The following is a 19541-nucleotide window of genomic DNA, read 5'->3' on the forward strand; positions in this document are numbered from 1 at the left end:
GAAATCAACATAATGTTCCTGTCCCATTGTAATTCCCAGTCTCTCATAATGTACGTATTAGCTATGATCCTGTTTATATTAAACGCGACAAAACCCACAGAATCTGTCAGTCGGGAGATTTCAGTTAACTCCTGTCATATTTAGTTTAGCATCTAACACCTTCTTCTAGGCAAATACAGCTCTGGTTCACTGAACCTGATAACTCCTTTTTAGTACACCAAGTCACTTCCATATGGAATAAATTACAGTACCTCCTGAAAAACACCAGAGGCAGCTGCCAAATTATGCAAAATTTAAATCACTAATGAACAATGTGATGAAAGTTGAATGAAGGTGTATTTACAAGATCTACAACACACTGTGTCTGTGGAGCAGATGTACTGTCTGCATAAGTTGATACACACACACACACACATATATATCTATATGGGATCTTTAAGGTCTTTCTGTTTTAAATACATCAATCTCAGAATAATAATTTATACCTGAGCTCAATGAGGCAGAAGCTCCTCATGATGTCATTGGCTTGCTTGAATCCGCTGTGCGTCAGCAGCAAGATGCCAAAAAAGTAGGCACCAGGGAATTTTGAGGGGGAGTAGACAGACAAAGCTTAAAAAGAGAGGGAGAGAGACAGACAGAAGGAGAAAAGTGGTGGCAGTGGCAGGAGGAGAAATACTTTGCACATACATAGTGTCTTTCATCCAAAGATCAATTTGCAAATGTTAATTGTGCTTCGCAGCCGAGCGTGCAGCAGGCAGCGCTGCTCTGTGTGCCTCAGAAATGGGCAGAATGGGATGTAAATATGATCATTTTGCAGGCAGAGGAACAGAAGAGGCAAGGCCCACATTTTCAAAGGTGGCTTCTAATTCTAGGGACTTTGTGTTTGGGTGCCCAGCTTTAGGAACGCTGGGTCTGATTCACCATAGAATTGCCTTGAGAATTGTTTGCCCCGCTGCAAAGTGGGTATAAAACCCTACTGTTCTGATTTGCTAGTGTGTGGCCCTTGTTTTCTACTGGTGTAAAGGACAACACAAGATGCAGGCAGCAATGTATTGGGCTCAGTGCATCCAAAGCTGAGCACCCAAAAATTGGAGCAACTCAGAATTAGAGGCCACTTTGGAAAATTTGTGCTGATCTGATATATTTTGAATCACAGAGGGTTCAAGTGGGATATCCCTACTTGCACTGAGTCATATCAGATTCCACAAGTAGCCTTGTTGATTTTAATGGAACTACTGATAGTGCAAGGTACTGTTCGTTCCCTGGGAGTATGATCATCGCAATCTGGCCCGAAGCACGTCAGGGCTGGTCTACACTGAAAAATTACAATGGCTTTGGTACGTCTCTCTGGGGTGTAGTTAGAGGCCGATCTAACCCCCAGTGTAGATAGTGCTAGGTGAACAGAAGAATTCTCCTGTCGATCTAGCCAGTGGTGCTGGAACAAATTTTATAGTGGGGGTGCAGAAGGCAGAAACCACGTATTTAGGTTATTACTACTTCAAACCAGGGGGTGCGGCAACATCCCCCCACACACACCCCTAGTTCCAGCACCTTTGGCCCTCGCTACTGCCTCCTGGGGAGGTGAATTAACTACAGCAGCGGGGGAACCCCTCTTGTTGCTGTAGCGTCTATGCTGATGCGGTGCAACAGTGCCGCTGTATCATTTTAAGTGTAGACATAGGGTACGTCTACACTACCTGCCGGATCGGCGGGTAGTGATCGATCTATCGGGGATCGATTTATCGCATCTAGTGTAGACGTGATATATCGATCCCCGATCGCTCTGCCGTCGACTCCTGTACTCCACCACGGCAAGAGGTGGAAGCAGAGTTGACGGGGGAGCGGCGGCAGTCAACCCCGCGCCGTGAGGACGCGAGGTAAGTCGACCTAAGATACATCGACTTCAGCTATGCTATTATCATATTCTTAACGTATTTGTTCAATTTCTTCCCCCCATGTAGACCAGGCCATAATTTCAGTGACAGAGCTGTTAATAGGACCGAGGAGTCTTGACTTCCAGTTCTGTACTCTAACAGCTGAGGAAGACTCACAATTTATTTACCGGGAAATAAACTAGTTCACTATTTAACAAACAGTGAATTCATTCTTTTGTCTGGTATGCGATGATTGCTTTGCAAACAGGAGGTTGTGGAACATCTAGCAATTGAAATCAGATGTAGATTTTGGGGGGGGGGGCAGTTGTTGGGATATTAGACAGCATTCCGATTCCCTCTTTGCAAAATGCAGAAGACAATATTGAGCTAAATGTTATTTTGAAAACTGATTTGAGGACAAAGATCCTAAGGGCAGAAGAAAAGTGATCCTTCTCCACTAATTATGAATCATTTATCCTGAACTTCACAAATTTTAGAATCCGAGTCCCAATTAAGACATTACACTTCATGTGTTAATTAGTTTTTTTTTTTCTTTAAATCAAGCCATAACTCTTCTTAATTAGGAGGTTATAGCCATTGTAATTTGAACTGGCCTGAGTTTTAAACACTCCTGGAAGTCACACCTGGGAGCTGTACCAGTGATCATTTTAAATTGGTTTAGTTTTGACTTGGGTGATTATAAGGACCCCAACCGGGCAGTAATTAAAAAGGGGGCAGCTTCCAAATTAAAGTGCCAGGATGGTATAAGCAATGATGTCTGGGTTCTAAACTGTACTCCAGGGAAGCCAGAAAGAGACCAGTATCTACAAGTTTCTCAGTGAGGGCTCGAATGGATCATGACATTTTAAGCACAAGTTGAATGCATCAGTTCCAGCAATCTCCTCTCTCCCAGCGAGAGGGGACCAGTTATCCACTTTTCATTGCTGGCAGTTCTTGAAGGCTTGTTTTCCTGTAGAGTGATCTTAGAACTTTGTTATAATATAATTAAGGGCCTGATCCTGAACCTCTTATGCAAACACAACTGCTGTTGCCTGCAGCAGGAATTCTGCCTGAGCGTAGGCTACAAGGATTGCGCTTAAATCCTTTTCCAGGCTACTGATCACAGGACGGATGAATATTGGATAATCCGGGCCCAGCTTGTGGAGTGCACACTTAATGTAGAGCAGTGTTGTCTCCACTCACCATTAATGCGGAGTTATGACTCTGGAGGAGAAAGGAGCTATGGTTGATTTACACCAGCTCAGGGTCTGGCCCTATTTTTATTCCCAAGCTTTACTCAAAGGAAAAATAAAAATGCAGCTCTCAGCCGCCACCATTGGTGAGACTGAGAGAGCCTCAGGTGCTCGGCTGGCCACTTCTCTCGCTTCCTGCCGTTTGTGACCTTACAATGCTGTCTTGTGCACTGTCAGGCTGATCAGAGAGACAAAGGGAAAGAAGAAATGTGAAAAGCCCCGAGTGATGATTTAAACGAAGGGTAGGAAAGGCACTCAGGAGAACAGGGTTCTGTTCCCTACACAGCTACTGATCTGCTGGATGTGCTGGGGCAAGTCCCTTCCCTTCTCCAGGCCTTCATTTCCCCTCCCACCCTCGGTCTGTCTTGCAGTTAAGATTGTAAGTTCTTTGGGGCAGGGTCCGTCTTCACTGCAGAGTTCACTCAGGCTCGTACTCGGGTCTTGTCCCTAGCCCCCATCCTGTCCACATACAAAGCCCTCTCACCTGAGTTTGGTGGTGCTTCAAACCCAGGCTAGCTGGCCTGGCTGGGTCTGAGAGCTAGAGCCTGAGTTCTGCTTTCACTCGTGCCGGTGACCCACCCACTTTGGAGTGAGGATGCAGGCTTGAGTGCTGATCGTCCTCCGGTGCCTTCCCACAATTCCCCCCCGTGTGCTCAGAAGGACTGACAAGTTCTCCCACAACTCATAGGGAAAGAATTATAGAGTGGCTTAGCTTACTGCAGCGTGAAGAACCAGGGGTTATGTCCCCAGAAGTCCTAGTGACACACACCAGGGAGCACAGTACCACTGAGGATACAGTAACTCAGGTATTATGGCTTGGCAAGGTGGCAGCTCACACCCAGGCTAAGCTAACCCAGGTGCTCAGATGCAGGTGCTGATCACCCGAGTTAATTCTGCAATGAAGGTAGGACATGGGCCTCTAGCACCTGCTGTAATACAAATAGTCAATAATAGCTTGAGGGTAGGAAAAGCTACTGTATTTGGCCCTCTAAGTTGGTGTATCTTGCACAGAGCAGTAAGAAAAGCAACCAACAAGAGGGTCTACATCAAAGTAGCCCCACCATACTTCAACTTGCACATTTTTTTCAGCTGCTATGTGCATAAGTTACACATTGGTAAGTGCGTAAGGGGGAGGGACTCACCCTTGTGTTGATTTCCCTTAGCTGGCTACAGGAGAATTGCCTGGTGCAGGCACTGTGTAAGGCAGCCGCAAACACCCCCCTGTGGAGGGCATGCCAAGCTGGGGCTGGGACCACGGGGGGCATGGTACGGCTGGGGTTGTAGCAGATGGCACTATGGCTATTTTGAGCAGCTCCAGATTATGAGTTGCAAGTCTGCATCAACTTACAGAAATTCCTTCAGTTCTGGGGCCACAGCAACCCCCTGCTAGCCCAGACAGGGCTACAGCTTTGTGTGCTGGGTCCCCAAGGGGCTTGGTATGCAATTGCATCCAGGAAGTCCAGCCTACACCAGCCTCGGCACATCACCTGTGAGTTTGGCCAGTTCACTTTAATGGAACTACACAGACCTGCAGGACTGGCCCATCGTGTGTGCGTAACTCCCTGTGGGACAGAGGAGTAGCATTGTCCTCTGTGAGTCGGTCCCACTGATCTCATTAGCACCACTCCCAGAGCAGGGTACCGCTTAACATGAGGAAGGGCCAGAGACCTGGTCCTGTCTCATGAATGTTTTGCCAGGGAGTCCTGAGCCAGGGAGACAGTCGGATCTCGAGGTGGGATTTGGAGTCAGTCACAGACAGGGAGACTGCTCCACTGCTCCTTGTGCATCACTAACGGAGCAGCAGAGCTTGTTTGGATGATGGCGCGGGGTCACCCGGTGTGTCCGCCGAACTAACAAAGCCTCGTTCCTCTTTACAGAACGTCTCTCCTGCGATCCCGGCCCCGGATGGTTCTCCCAGTGCAAGGCATTGTGTGCCTCGCGGCCTTTGGCCTGGCTCTTCCCTTGGCCATCAGTCTCTTTCCACAGATGTCGGAGGTCAGTGCACGTCTAGTCTGTATTACACTGTGCCGCGCAAAGCAGAGGAGTAGCTCCACTGAAGTCACCGCAACGTGGCAGCTTGTTTGCCTCCCCCAGCTAATGGTGGGCCAGATTTTATCAGGTGATCACAACCACAGCAGCCAACAGGATCTAAAACCTCACGCAGTCTAAGGCTTTTGGAGACGCCCCCAGCCAGAAGAGTCGTTGGGAAGGTTGGCTGTTTCTAGCCTACGCGTACAGGGGGCATGTTGACTTGGCAGTTTAGAGAGAGAGGGCATGTGTGCAGGTGTGGGTTTGGTATGTGGACAACCCAGTGAATCACAAAAATGGATTGCTCTGTTGAATGTTTGATTGCTACCAGGCCTTCCTGTTCTTTGGGAGTCAGCTGTTGTCTCCTTGACTTAAATATGTGCTTGGTCTTGTTATATATATGGCCTCCGGCGTGCACATCACAGCTTGCTCAGCACATGGCAGTGCTTACTTTGTCAGTAACAATGGCTGGATGCATACAGAGAGCCATGTTCATCTTTTATTATCATGTGGGTTTTCCTTTCCTTTAGCTGGTGATTGGATCATACAACAATACCTGCCCTGGGTGATCAAAAAAAGGGGTTGTGATTTTGTTATATTTATTACAAAGGATTTGATTCCTGAGGTTTGGATCAAATTAAGTGAAGGCTGAAGTTAACCAGTGATGAACTGAGTAGAAAGTCCTATGTTCCATGCAAGAAATATACGGTTTAAATACAACAACAGCACCATTCCTGCTTGGCCCCCCTTCCCCTCCCATCCTTTTTTTCTCCCCTAGGAGTTAGTTGGTTCACCCACTTCTGTCCTGAGGATTCTTAGGCTGTGCAGTAATCAGTTTTAACACATATTAATTGCAGGGAGGAGCGGGGACACAAAACGTTTAAATGAGGCATTTAAAAAAATGTACCTGGAAAGAATCCTCTCTGCTTGCACTTAAAGGGTAGCAGCTTGTAGTCAAGAGTAACGCTTTAAAGACGACATTGTGGCCCTCCATAGTTATTCTCTTTCAGTGATTCTAGGTCAAATGTGCTCCGTTCACAAGTCAAACGATGTTTGTGTTTCTACCTGAGGGCCCTGACAGCTCACCCTGGGCTCTGAGAGTCAAGCTGGGTACATTCTCTTTCATTAGCATCCATAGTAAAGATTACGTGGTCAGAACTGAGCTGCCTCTTTTGTTTCTGGCGCATGAGGAAGAACACAGTCCTGCTCACCCTCCCAGGTCTGTGTTGTCTCCGGAGTGTTCACGTAGTGAACATTTGTTTTTGTCTATAAAGCAAGCCTCTATGACAGGAAGACACACAAGGAGCAGATACCTGTTCTTGCAGCTTCTCAGAGTATTCCACCTTCTCCATTTCATCTCTAGATTGTATCTTCAGGGCAGGGACTGCCTTTGCTCTGTGTCTTGTGCAGCACAGTGCACGTTGTTGGTGCCGAACAACAAGAATATGTTAGGTTGTGTCAGATTTCACTTTTTGGCCAAAAGCCACACTTCAAAGCCAGTTTGAAGTTCTCTTGCTTATGGGGTCACCAAAATGCCAGTCAAAAGAAGATGGGATACTTAACTGTTTTGTAGCGGAAACCATTCAAGTAAAACCGGAACTGGGGTCCAATCACAACTGCCACTGAAATTCCTTGGGCCTAAATTCCTTGGGATAGTCATTAAGGCTTAAATTTTCAAAAATGTCCACTAATTTTGGGTGACTCATTGTTTGGGTCTCCATCTTAAGGCACCTAGGGCCTGATTTCCAACGGCGATGAGCACCCAGTCAAGCCACAGGTATCTAAAGTTTGTTATGCAAAAGTTGAAGCATCCAAAATTATATGCCCTCTGTGAAGGTTTGGGCCTTAAAAAAAGAAAAAAAAGTCCATGCCTTAGTTTTCCGATCTGAAAAATGAGTCTAACAGTGCTTACGGACATCTGTAAGGTACTGTGAGCTCTTTGGGTGAAAAGTGCTATTATTGATATTTTGGTCTGACAGGATATATTGATGTTAATTGCCATATCAATCCCAGCTCTCTTTAAATTACAGAGAAAAATTAATGTCTATCTTGCACCAAAGACTATTACAATTGCAAACAATGGGGACTTTTAAAATGGTACAAAGATTAATTGAAAGTGACCTTCTAAAAGCAAAAAAAGTGTTATCTACAGTGTAAACATGAATCAGAGCTGATTAGCCGCTAAAACAGACTGATGTGCTCTCTGCCCACGCATCGTGTCAGCGAAGGGAAGCCATTACAGCCTGTGGTGTATTGCTCATTATCCACTGGGTTCTCAGCTCTGCTCCCTCAGGCTCAGCTTCAAGAGAATTGAGGTCCTGCTGTGGGAACTTGAGGTATCAAGCATTTTTATGTTCAGTCTTATCAGTCTCCCAGTCTTTTAAAAAGTGTTTCCATTTACTGAAGGGTGTGTGTAATCTCCAGTCCTGCAGAATCTGATTCCGGTCTGTTTAATGGCTGGTGAGCTTTGGAGACATTCAGCACCTAGGAAGTGAATGGAGTAGGTCAGTTCTCTAAAACCATAATCTCTTCAGAGCCAGTTCTTCACAGGCTTGGCTAGGGGTCCTGTCACAGCCCATCAGTCCTGAGTCTCTCAATTCAGGATCTGAGTGTGTGATGTGTTTGGCTTATGTGTGTGCAGTAGTGGCCCACAAAATCTGCCAGACCTGCTTCCTCTCCTTGCTATGCTAGCAGACCTTCCTGTGTGTCTGGATATGGACTCTGCGCCCAGTGCTGCAAGTATTTGTTTTGTTTGTGGATGTAGTAGGTGTAAAGCATCTATAGATTGGACATTAGAGGCAGTCCGCTTGTAACAAGCTATGTCCATGGAGCAAATGATTGGCAACAGGAGTGTAACCAGGGGATTCGGCTCCAAAGAGGGACCATTTAAAATAATAGTAAATGAGCCAAATTTGACTCTGTTATGCATGTACTTGACGTCCGTGATTAAATGAGCCTAGCAGCTGATTCACTATTAAGCTCTCTCTTAGCTTCAGTGGCTTTTTGTTCTCAGTTTAGTTTAGGGGACCGAAGTGGGGAGCCTAGTTCGTTTAATGTATTTATGTTGATTGTATTGAGCTCCCATTGTTGACTCTGAGCACTTTACAAAACGTACAAGAAACAGTATTGCACAGAGTTAAAGCCCTGTAACAGATTTAAAGGGGTGCCCCAGCAACCTATGCAAAAGCCAGAGACCTTAATAGCAATTCCTATCACCAAGCCTCTACTTTCCCATCCTGTCTAACTGCTCGCTCCCCATAGGCCTGAGAAAAATGGTGAGTTTTGCCACATTCTGAAGCTTAATGAAGCAGGCCATTTGGCTGTTTTTTTTAAGCCGTAAGATTTGATTCTGCTTTCATTTACACCAATGTAGGTCAGAAATAGCTGCCTCAGAGTCAGTGGAGTTATACCAGTTTAAAGCTAGTGTAAGTGAAATCAGAATCTGGCCTTAAAACTGTCTACATAGACATTAGAATAGTAACCCTTGAGTTGATGAACCAAGCTTTGGGAAGGTTAGTGCATCAAAACTGTCTTGGACCCATATCTAGTCAAGAGCAGAGCCCCAGGGGTTCTCTGATTCACTTCATACTGCAGGCCTGTGCTCCAGACGCTCAATTTTCTTTTCTTTTCTTTTCTTTTCTTTTCTTTTCTTTTCTTTTCTTTTCTTTTCTTTTCTAGCCCTTATGGTTGTGAAGCTAACCCTGAAAACAGAAACCAAGTGTAAACCAATGCAGTGATGTCTCCTTGGGTCTGCAGCAAGTCTAAAACATTATGGGAATACGGTGGGAATTATCCCATTATTCTCAAGAGGGTGTTGACTCTGAAACCTAATTGCAGCATTAAGTATTTCACTGCAGATCACTTTAGCAGAAATACCCAGTTAATATTCTTAGCTCACAATCTCAAACTGCTTTTTAAATAAATAAATTAATGGAGATATCCCATCTCCTAGAACTGGAAGGGACCTTGAAAGGACATGGAGTCCAGCCCCCTGCCTTCACTAGCAGGACCAAGTACTGATTTTGCCCCAGCTCCCTAAGTGGCCCCCTCAAGGATTGAACTCACAACCCTGGGTTTAACAGGCCAATGCTCAAACCACTGAGCTATCCCTCCCCCCATGCTTCCTCTGGCAGCATCTCCTGCCCAGCTGCTGTAACCTACAGCATACTGACTGTCCCTCCAGTGCAGTTATGCATTGCCTGTACAAACATCTGCAACATGTCCAACACTGCAAATGGGAATTGCATAAAATCAATTGAATTCAGCATCCCAATAAATAAGCCAGGGGCTGCCCTACTGAGTTCATTGTTCACGTACCTATTTAATTAACTCAGACCCTTCATTTTCTATTTAAAAGAAACTGCTGCACAATTTCCGTCTGCTGCACCTGCAGAGTCCAGGAATCTTGCTGCCGAACCCAGGTCCAGCATGCTGTGTAGTGCACGGGTCTGGTTACAAGGGCTGAAGCATCTGGAAGAGGAGTCAGTGACAGAGAGACCCAGGCCCCATCACAGGCCCAGTTTAAAGACTTCTAGTAGCTGACTAGATGTAGGACAAACCGTCACCAAGAATGAGGCTGATTGCAATTGAAATTCTTTTCTTAAAAATAATCTTCCCTTCGGCTCTCCAGGGCAAGAGGAAAAACATCTAAAATACAAGACTGAGCTATTGTTTTCCAATCTGTTTCAGCCTTCATCTTGTTGGCAGGCTGCATTAGAAAAGCAAAAGGTTAATGAGCCAATGTGCAGTGGGATTATTGCAGTAAAGATGACAGTGAACCAGTAATTACTAATTAGATGCAGTTTAACAGGAGGAACAAGTGAAATCTCCTCTTCACCAACTGTCAATAATTAGCAGATTTGGTGAGGTTGAAATGTGTCCACAGTTAAAAGGCTGATTTTTTAATGAAATGGCACTTGACAAAAAGAGCTGTATGGAGGTCACAGCCGTAGCCCTCCAGAAGCATCCTTATATCATACTTAGGAGTGAAATCAGATGCAAGGCAACAGGGGTTCTCCAAGCAACCATCTTTCCCTTAGGACTGCCTTGCTTGAGGGGATTCTCTGCTGGAGTTTAGTCCAGCTTGGAGAGGAGTGGGGGAAAGGATTTGCCGGCTGCTGGGGCTGGAGAGATGTTTCAGAAGTGAGACGTATGGTGGCTTGTCTTTAGTCCCAGGTATGAGGGATGGTGTCCTTACATGCTGATGGCTTTAGGCAGCGTAAAAGCTCATTGGCCGAAACTGACATTTATGGTCAAGGCTGGCCTTGAAAACTGCCCTTCTTGTGACAAGTGCCCTGAGGTCTTGAATGTCCACAAGTGTCAGAAGCTCAGTTTTATATGCCAGCTGAAAGGCTATGATGGACGCTCCAGCAGATCCAACTCCAGCAGCCAACGCTCTCCTGGGTCAGAGGTTCAGTACCACTCCTAGGGAAAAGCAATCACCTGCAGAAATTCCAGCACTTCTTCCTGCAGCCTTAAGATGTTCCTGGGAGAGCTCCTCTCTATGCACTGACCTAGCTCAGTGTAGCACTCTGAAGGGATCTCCGTTCAAGGCAGCACTATTGCAGACCATAGACAAGAGTAACTTTAGTTTTTAATGCTGATTCAAGTTTAAATTGTAATTCGTGAACCCAGTTAACCTCCGATGTAACTCCTTTGTCTTCCCCAGTGGTCCACCAGGGTTGAATAAGACCCTGTATCTCAGCTGCTCCCGCTGCTGTTATGATCTGTGGTGGGCTGGAGATAAAAGCTGTGGTATTTGGAGCTGTATCAGGTTCAGCTGTGGGTGACTAGTGGAGGAGGGTGGGTGTTCATGTCTGGAGTAGGTGGGGTGGACTAACTCCTGTCTAAGGCTGGAGTTTGAATGAGTGGTCCCTGACCAGTGAAGGACAGAAGTATAGTACCCCATCGGAAGGGGGAAATGAGGGTGAGGGTGGGATGTAGCCTCTGCTTGGGGTATAGCAGAGTGACCCACACACAGAGAAAAAAGGGCTGCGAGTGATTTTATAGGACTGAAGTGTAGGTTACCTGCTCATCCTTTCAGTAGATGGGATAATGGAAATCCAGATACCCTGCTGTGATCGGATATTGGACAACACACACGGGGCTGTCCTTGGGAAATGTGAAACTCACATTTTTTGGTAGCAGGCTCATGACTTTATGGTTTTATCTGGCTTGGGCTTCACTTGAGTTGAAATAATATTTGACAGGTACGAGGCTGAACCAACAACCTTTATTATTCATCATATAGCAGCAGAGAAACCATTTCATTCTGCACAGTGTTAGGATCATGCCCTAGCTATTAGCCAGGATGGGCAGGGATGGTATCCCTAGCCTCTGTTTGCCGGAAGCCAGGAACGGGCGACAGAGGATGAATCACTTGATGATTCCCTGTTCTGTTCATTCCCTCTGCGGCACCTGGCATTGGCCACTGTCGGAAGACAGGAGACTGGGCTAGATGGACCTTTGGTCTGACCCACTATGGCTGTTCTTATGAGCTATGGGTAGGATCTTGTTCTCTCATTGGGCCATTCTTTACCTTTTATTTTGGCATCTGGGACTGTTTAATTTAGATGGAAGGATACATCTGCTCTACTCCCAGTAACCAAAGGGAGGGAGCATGGTCTACTGGTTAAAGCATGGGACTGGGAGTCAGAAGACCAGGGTTTTAGTCCCAGCTCTGATTCTCTGTATGACCCTGAGCAAATCACTTTGTTGTCTGTACCTCAGTTTCCCCATCTGTAAAGTGGGACTAATACTGACCTACCTCCCAGGCCTGTTTTGAGGCTTAACTGTCTTTTCACCAGAGCAGCTGAAAGCTCTTTATAGAGTGCTCTAGACTGACAAAGTGCTACTAGTCCTAAATGCTGACGTCTTTCACATTTTCAGTCCTTTACTGAGTGGCTAATTGGGTTAATAGGCTCAGAGAGGGTCCCACAGCACAGCAGAAATACTGGAATATGTAACTCAGAAAGGAGATTGCACACTAAAAACTATAGTTCCCGCTATTGGCCTGAGGCGGCAAAGTGTATCAGCTCAAAACGGCAGACTAGACCCTCTCTCTGTCGGAACAGTACAGCCTGCTTTCAGAAAGGTTTTGATCAGCCTTGATTTAAAGCAGAAGGTCTTTTGCCCATTTGTTTCTTTTGAGGTTTCAATTCCCACCCATCCCTTCCTTTCTCCCTCCTGTCAACCTTTTCCAAATAAGATGACAAAGCAAGAAGAGATTTGAGAAAACGACTTGCCTCGTTGAGGCAATCTCTCTTCTCTCCAACTCACTTGCTCGCTCTTTCTCATCTCTTGTTTTCTTTCACCTGTACCAGCTGTTCCTCTGTCTGAGGGCAGGGTTCACAGGCCTGGCGTGCGTTTCCTGAGGAGCCAGATTTCACAGGCTGTTTTTCCTTTGGCCTTGCCCTTTGGCCTTCCCTTCACACCTCCATTCCACTCCCCCATCCCACCTTGACAGCCTGGCATCTGCAGAACACCTTTGCTGCAAAAACAACCAGGGCAAAAAAAAAAAAAAATCACAGTCACTCGCTTCCTGTAGAGCAGATTCCTCCAACGAGTACACCCTTTCATTTCCCTCTAATTGTGATGCTCTCGGGGGCTGCTGTCTGGGAGATCATTAGTACAGCGAGGTGCCATGCGTTCTGAAGGCATTAAGAAACACCCAGAGCCTGTGTGAGTACTGGAGCATGTAAAAAGCACCAGCAGAGAGCATGATTGCTCAAACTGAAAGGATCTTTTTTTAGTTCTCCAAGGAAATAAGATGAAATGAAATGTTGGCAGTAGGAATCAGAAAACGTTTTCCATGTCAGTTCTGTGTGTTGCAAATATCCCGCAACTGTTCCTCTCCCACCTGGCTCCGAACCTTGCGTCCACTCCTACGTTCTCCCCTCCTATCATGTGGTACTGCCCTGTCTATCCCAACTCTCCCCATCTCCAGCAGTGACTCCACTGTCATGCAGACTGGAAAGAAGCTACTCTGAGCTAAGCAACTGCTGAGCCAAGTGACTGCAACTATTTGGTTCCTTCCTGCTTCCAGCCTGCCCTCTGCTCCAGACTACCCCAGGGTTGGCTGCATTTTAATGGGGAAGCTGTGTGCAGAGAGTTTGTAAAGGGAGATGGCATATCATCAGAACAGTATTTATAGTGAAGGAACCACTGTGGTCATCTAGTTTGACCTCCTGTATAACACAGCCCCGAGGACTTCCCCAAAATAACACCTGTTTGAACTAGAGCATATCCTTTTAGAAGAGCATCCAATCTTGATTTTAAAATTTGCCAGTGATGGAGAATCCATCACAGCCCGTAGTAAATCGTTCCAGTGCTTAATTGCCCTCACTGTATCATTCCTTCTAGTTATAAAAAGCCCAAGGCACCGATGATCACAATTATCTGACAGAATCCCTTGGCGTTATTTGAAACTCTGTTTTTGAGAACGTAGCTGGGGTGAGAGGGGGAATACATTGGTGAGGTGTCGGATTGCTTCACTGCACCAGCCCACTCCTCCTCCTCGCCTCAGTTGGACAACATCCACACATTCCAGGTGCCACCTATTGGCAATGATCTCCCAGAAGCAGCATCTGCTTCCACAGCAGACTCCTGGGAGTTTTTCTTGTGGGCAGCCTGTGGAATCTCTTTAGAGCTTTGTTACTATTAAAGGAACGCGGGAAACCCCATGCTTCCAGCATAAATCTGTGCAGTGTCCTTCTGAGTCATGCTTCAGCAGGAGAGAAACATGCATTGCCCCTTCAAGATGGAAAGAAACTAAACTTTATAAAATGAAGAGGCCTTAGTAGCTATGGAGATGTATATAGCTATCTATCTAATCCCTCCATCTATCCGTTTTATACTGCTGCCCATCTCCGTAGCATCTCTGAGCACCTTCCATGTAAACTCCATAGCAATAGCAAAGTCCCTAGTGAAGTCACGGCCACTTCTCCCTTTGTGGGGTACGTGGTAGGCTGCCAATTTAAATCTAACCCAGACTGATAGCAGATGGAAGATATTTCCTGGTGGCAGCTTGGAGACTTGTGTAAAACGAGTTGGATGGTCAGAATCCAGGTTCTAGTGAACAGGCATCTGAGTCACAGTTGGCACCTGAATTGTCATCAGTTGGGGTTGAATTGATTAATGGCTGACCTGCCTTGTTCTCAAGATCTCAGTGACCAGCTTGGGGGAAGCATACCTCCCTTCTGCCCAGGTTGTGCCTGTGTTGCAGAGAAATAGATGGAAATTCTGTATTCAGAGGTTCCTGTTCCCAGCACGAGTCGCTCTTCGGAAGTTATTGAAAATGAGGCAGCAGTTGAATAGGACGGTTTGAGTTAGAAATGCCTCTTTGCACCCAAGTGTAATTACGAGGCACACTGGCATTTCTCATCCCTTGAATGTCACAAGTGAGCAATATTCAGGTTTATTCAGCGCCCAGATTTCTGTTCCCATGCCCCTGTCAAAACAACTTTGATGTGTGAGTAGGTTGATCTGTGTTTTGAAGTCTGTTTACAATAGTGGCAATTTGTTACCTGACCCAGTCATCACATTTTTGCCCTTTCAATGTGGTGCCTCTGAAGCTCGAAAGCTCGTCCTTTCCACCAACAGAAGCTGGCCCAATCAAAGACATTACCTCACCCACCTTGTCTCTGTGCCTAATACAGGCATGTCACCGCCGCTTCCAAAGGAGCTATTAGGAGATGAGTCTTTCTCCCATTGAAATCAAGTCCAGGTGAAGTTTGTGAGAGGAAAGAGTGCTCAGCACCTCACAGGATCAGGCCCTAAACCTGTAGCCTTGATCCCTAGAGCAGTAGTTTGAAGAATTGCCTTGAAGTGAACAGTTATTTGTGGTCATTTAATGTGGGTGGGGAGAGAAAGAGCCCCTTTGTACTGCAGAAGGCTTCAATAACAATGCAGAAAGGGATCTGGTTTCATGTTTATATCTCTGTCCCTGGGATACAGGTTCAAGTATGTAAACTATCCATCCTGCAAGCACAAACTCCTGCAGGTGTGTGGGTGCTGGTGGGCATAAAAAACATTCCTGACACCATCTCTTTTAAGGAATCTTCACCTCCTGATAGCTATAAGCCATTAAGAGTCAAAAGAAAGAGTTGACATCCCACAACTCTAGGTAAACAGCTAAACATTAACCCTTAAAGAGGCTTGAAAGCCGTACTTACAAGGCACTTTATGGAAAGAAACCATTTTTCCAGGGCCTGCTAATTGCCTTCTTTCTTCAGGACATTTCTCAGTAGTCCCTTACTCAGAGAGATGGCTGCTGTGCCTCTCCCCATACGTGCAGTGGCCACACTCCAAGGGAGGTGTTAAGGACACATGGCTGCTTAGCAAGCAGAACTGTTCCAGATTTGCTTGCCATAAGAAGAATTAGTTAATGTATAGAAGTTCCAACTAACAGATCAAATTCCCCGAAGGCCAGCGATTATAGTCACTTTCTAACTGTTTGAGGTTTGTGGTATATTCCTGATCGTCCCATTCATTGTCCCGTCCAAGAGAAGGAGACACATTGAAAGCGTGAGATTCTCAAGCAGATTGTTTGGCGTCTCAGAAGCTACAGCAGCTTCCCTAAATCCTGTAACATCCATCACGCTGTCCTTGACGTTCCCTCTTAGTATATCATATACCTGCAGAGATTGTATATTCACCCCCAAACAGCCAGGAGTGTTTTCTCCTGCTATGCGATCTGTGTGAGGGATTCTCCTTAAAATGGACTTAATCTGGTTTTATTGCTCATTTTCACCCAAAGAGAAAAATTGCCACCGTCAGAACTCTGTGCAGCTGATGCTGAAGATTGAGAGAGAAAGGAGGCTTATGCAGTGTTTTTGTAGCCATGTTGGTCCCAGGAGAGTAGAAAGACAAGGTGGGTGAGGTAATGCCTTTTATTGGGCCTACCCACACACCTGCAGGAGTTCGCGCTTGCAGGATGGATAGTTTACATATTTGTGTCCCAGGGACAGAGATAAAAACATGAAACCAAATCCCTTTCTGACATTGTTATTGAATGAGAATAAAATCCGAATGAGAATACAAGATATTTTATTCCGATAAAAAGATATTACCTCACCCACCTTGTCTCTCTAGAGAAGGGAGTTGGTATTCACTCTTCCGTCTTTCAACACTTCAAGAGACAATGGCACTTGCTTGAAACACTGTGACTTCATGTGTCATCAAGGTATGCATCCATTATACCGCTCTAGGTCTGGCTAATATAAAAATACCAGTTTCATTTCTCTAACACTTGTTACTCCACAGCACACTCACTAATCACATCATTGATATGCAGCTCCCTTTGGAGTGTAATGTAGCCTTGTTTAGCAACACTACGAGAGCTGAGGACAGGAAGTGAAGAAGCATACTGTGTCCACTTGAAACCACTGGGAATGCGGGAGTTAGGTAAGCAGAATTTGATCCTTACCAATGTCCTTGTTTCTTCAACAGGGATTCATAGGGAGAAAGTGCCACCTATTCAACCACCAGTGCCACTTTCTGTAGCACCCTGCATGTTCCTTGGTGGTCTCCCATACAAGTGCTGGTCTAGGCTGACCCTGCTTAGCTTGTCTAATCTTGGCAGTCATGTTGAAAAGCTTGTATGCTTTGGACCACATTTTGACACGCATGTGCCTGAAGTTAGTGATTTCACTGGGAGTTGTGGGTGATCAGCACCTCTGAAAATCAGGCCACTTCGATTTTTGGTGCCTAAATGCAGATGTAGATATGAAAGTATGGGCCTTTATATCCAGCAAAAGAGGACAAAAGTCAAACGTATCTGTATGTGCTGGGGCTTGTATAGCCCATTTCATTAAACAAAGATGTGCAGCTTCAGAACCCAAGTTCTGCTGCTTTGGTTGCAGACTGTCTGTGGACATCCCCAGGTCATCTTCTAGGTAGGCTAGTCCTGATCTTTCCATACCTGCTTTAGCTGGCATGGACCCCACCCCAGCAGAATGCAATCTACAGCATAAACTTCCTGATCTCCTGACTAGTGAGTAAGGAATCTCTCCCCCTACTTGCTATGTTAAATGCCCCCATACAGCTGACTTCAGAAAGACTTCCTCTTGTGGGGGAGAGTTCTCAGCCCACTGCAACTGCTGACTTTAAGGTCAAACATAAATGGTTCTGCCTTGTGCTTGCCTCTGATCTTAAGAGACTTTTTATAGGACCAGGACTGTGGCAATCTCTAGTTGTTGGCTAGCAAACAGTTGTCTTGATGTGCTCTTACCTTCCGCTAGTCATGCCACACACATAATCAGGACTTCCATGCAGAATGAACAAACTTTTTTTTTTTGTTCCATGTGAAAGGGCATCAGAAGCCCTGCCCTTGACCAGTCGTCATTCTGCCCCTTCATCTGGTTCTCCGCTGCATGGGAGGAAGTGCCCTGCCTTTGCCTTGGGGTCACCTGTTTTCTGTCTGCAGTGATGAACTTTGTTATTTGATTCAGTCATGTGCGTGGGAATTACCACTATGTGAGTGCTTGTAGGCAGTAACTTCACGTTACACATGTGTTAACCTCTGAGCTTCTATCCTGCTCACGTCTAATGCGCTAAAGGCTGCAGTATCTGCGTGCCAAACACAGGGCATCATTGCTCTTCAAAAGGACCATCCTTTCCACTCCCTCCTTAATTTCACGCCACTGTCTTAGGGTCAGAGTGTTGCCAACTCTCACAATTTCACTGCAAGCTTTGCAATATTTGATATTCTTCTTAAAACCCCAGCTCCTGAAGATAAGTGATTAGGTATGAATCTTGGCTTTCGTTAACAAAAAACAATCTTTTTAGTCCTTACGATTGTGGAGAAAAACTTCAAAACATGTCCTGAATGGCCCCAATGGTTCAGAAACCACTAGGCAAAAAAAAAAGATATATTTTTTTGTAAATCTCATGGTTTTTAAGCTAACCTCATGATGTTTTGGAGCCTGGCTAATGATGCTCAAATGCCTGGGGCTGTCAGTACTGAGGCTGACACTGCAAATTTGGAGAAGACTCCTCGAAGCTATTTCGCAGGGATTCTGAGAAGGTTTTGTGCAGCAAACTGAGCCTGTGTCACATTCTAAAGGTTGCGAGACTCGAGTGTGTTCAGATTTCTGGCTTTGTGGGTCCCACGGCAGAGGGCAGAGTCTGAGAGTTCCACCCTGTCCGTCTCAGCTGTCATTGTGAGACACTCATAGGCTTTAAGGTCAGAAGGGACCATCATGACCTTCTAGTCTGACCTCCTGCACAACGCAGGCCACAGAATCTCACTCACCCACTCCTGTAACAAACCCCTGACCTATGTCTGAGCTATTGAAGTCCTCAACTTGTGGTTTAAAGACTTCAAGGTGCAGAGAATCCTCCAGAAAGTGACCCGTGCCCCACGCTGCAGAGGAAGGTGAAAAACCCCCAGGGCCTCTGCCAATCTGCCCTGGAGGAAAATTCCTTCCCGACCCCAAATCTGGCAATCAGCTAAACCCTGAGCATGTGGGCAAGACTCACCAGCCAGACACCCAGGAAAGAATTCTCTATAGTAACTCAGATCCCACCCCATCTAACATCCCATCACGGACCATTGGGCATATTTCCCACTAATAGTCAAAGATCAATTAATTGCCAAAATTAGGCTATCCCATCATATCGTCCCCTCCATAAACTTATCAAGCTTAGTCTTGAAGCCAGATATGTCTTTTGCCTCCACTGCTCCCCTGGGAAGGCTATTCCAGAACTTCACTCCTTGGATGGTTAGAAACCTTCATCTAATTTCAAGTCTAAATTTCCTGATGGCCAGTTGATATCTGTTTGTTCTTGTACTTCCTGATGGCTGAGGGAGTCCATTATGGAAATAACTGGGCCAAGGGCTTAAAGATTAAACCCGGCAGTGGAAAGCCAAACAAAACACAGAATTGTTCTCTGCTCCAAATGGCCTCAGATGTAGAGGGTAAACTATGTAATCTCCTTGGGTGGTAGCTGTAAACACCAGGTCTCCTTTCTAATCACGGTCTTCTCTTGATGCAGAAGCACAGGAGCCATACTGCACTGATCTGGAGCTCACACTCGTTGATCTGGGGAGTATTTCCACTCGCTGTCATACACACACCTGATATCACCCGTGTCGCTGCCTCCAGCTCGCACCTGGTGCTCTGTCACAGGCAGTGACGCTTTCTAGGTCCTGCGCAGAAGACTCAGCAGATGTGAGAGAGCATACATAAGCATGTGGCACTCATGTCGTCACGGAGACGTTTTCTACAAAGCAGATTTCACCAGCGGCGTTATGCAGGTTGCCCACATTAAAACTCTTCCGCTCCTGGCGCTTCTGCTTTGTACCGTCCGACCCACCACGTTAGCAAGCATCATATCCTCCAGACAGCTGGAGATGAGTGCTGGTAGCCAAAAGCCCCCACCTAAG

At 46.0% G+C, this 19541-nt stretch overlaps 1 protein-coding gene across 1 annotated transcript in view; it reads left to right on the top strand.

Annotated features, from left to right (window-relative positions):
* Positions 1–19541, top strand: part of LOC117878389 (sideroflexin-5) — a gene marked incomplete in the record, with an annotated part of 121459 nt that overhangs the window by 85514 nt on the left and 16404 nt on the right. Inside the window, 1 exon segment of the mRNA XM_034772553.1 lies at positions 5005–5122. Coding sequence (XP_034628444.1) covers positions 5005–5122 — 118 coding nt within the window.

This window comes from Trachemys scripta, chromosome 5 (assembly GCF_013100865.1).
Source record: "Trachemys scripta elegans isolate TJP31775 chromosome 5, CAS_Tse_1.0, whole genome shotgun sequence".
Classification (NCBI taxonomy): domain Eukaryota; kingdom Metazoa; phylum Chordata; order Testudines; family Emydidae; genus Trachemys; species Trachemys scripta.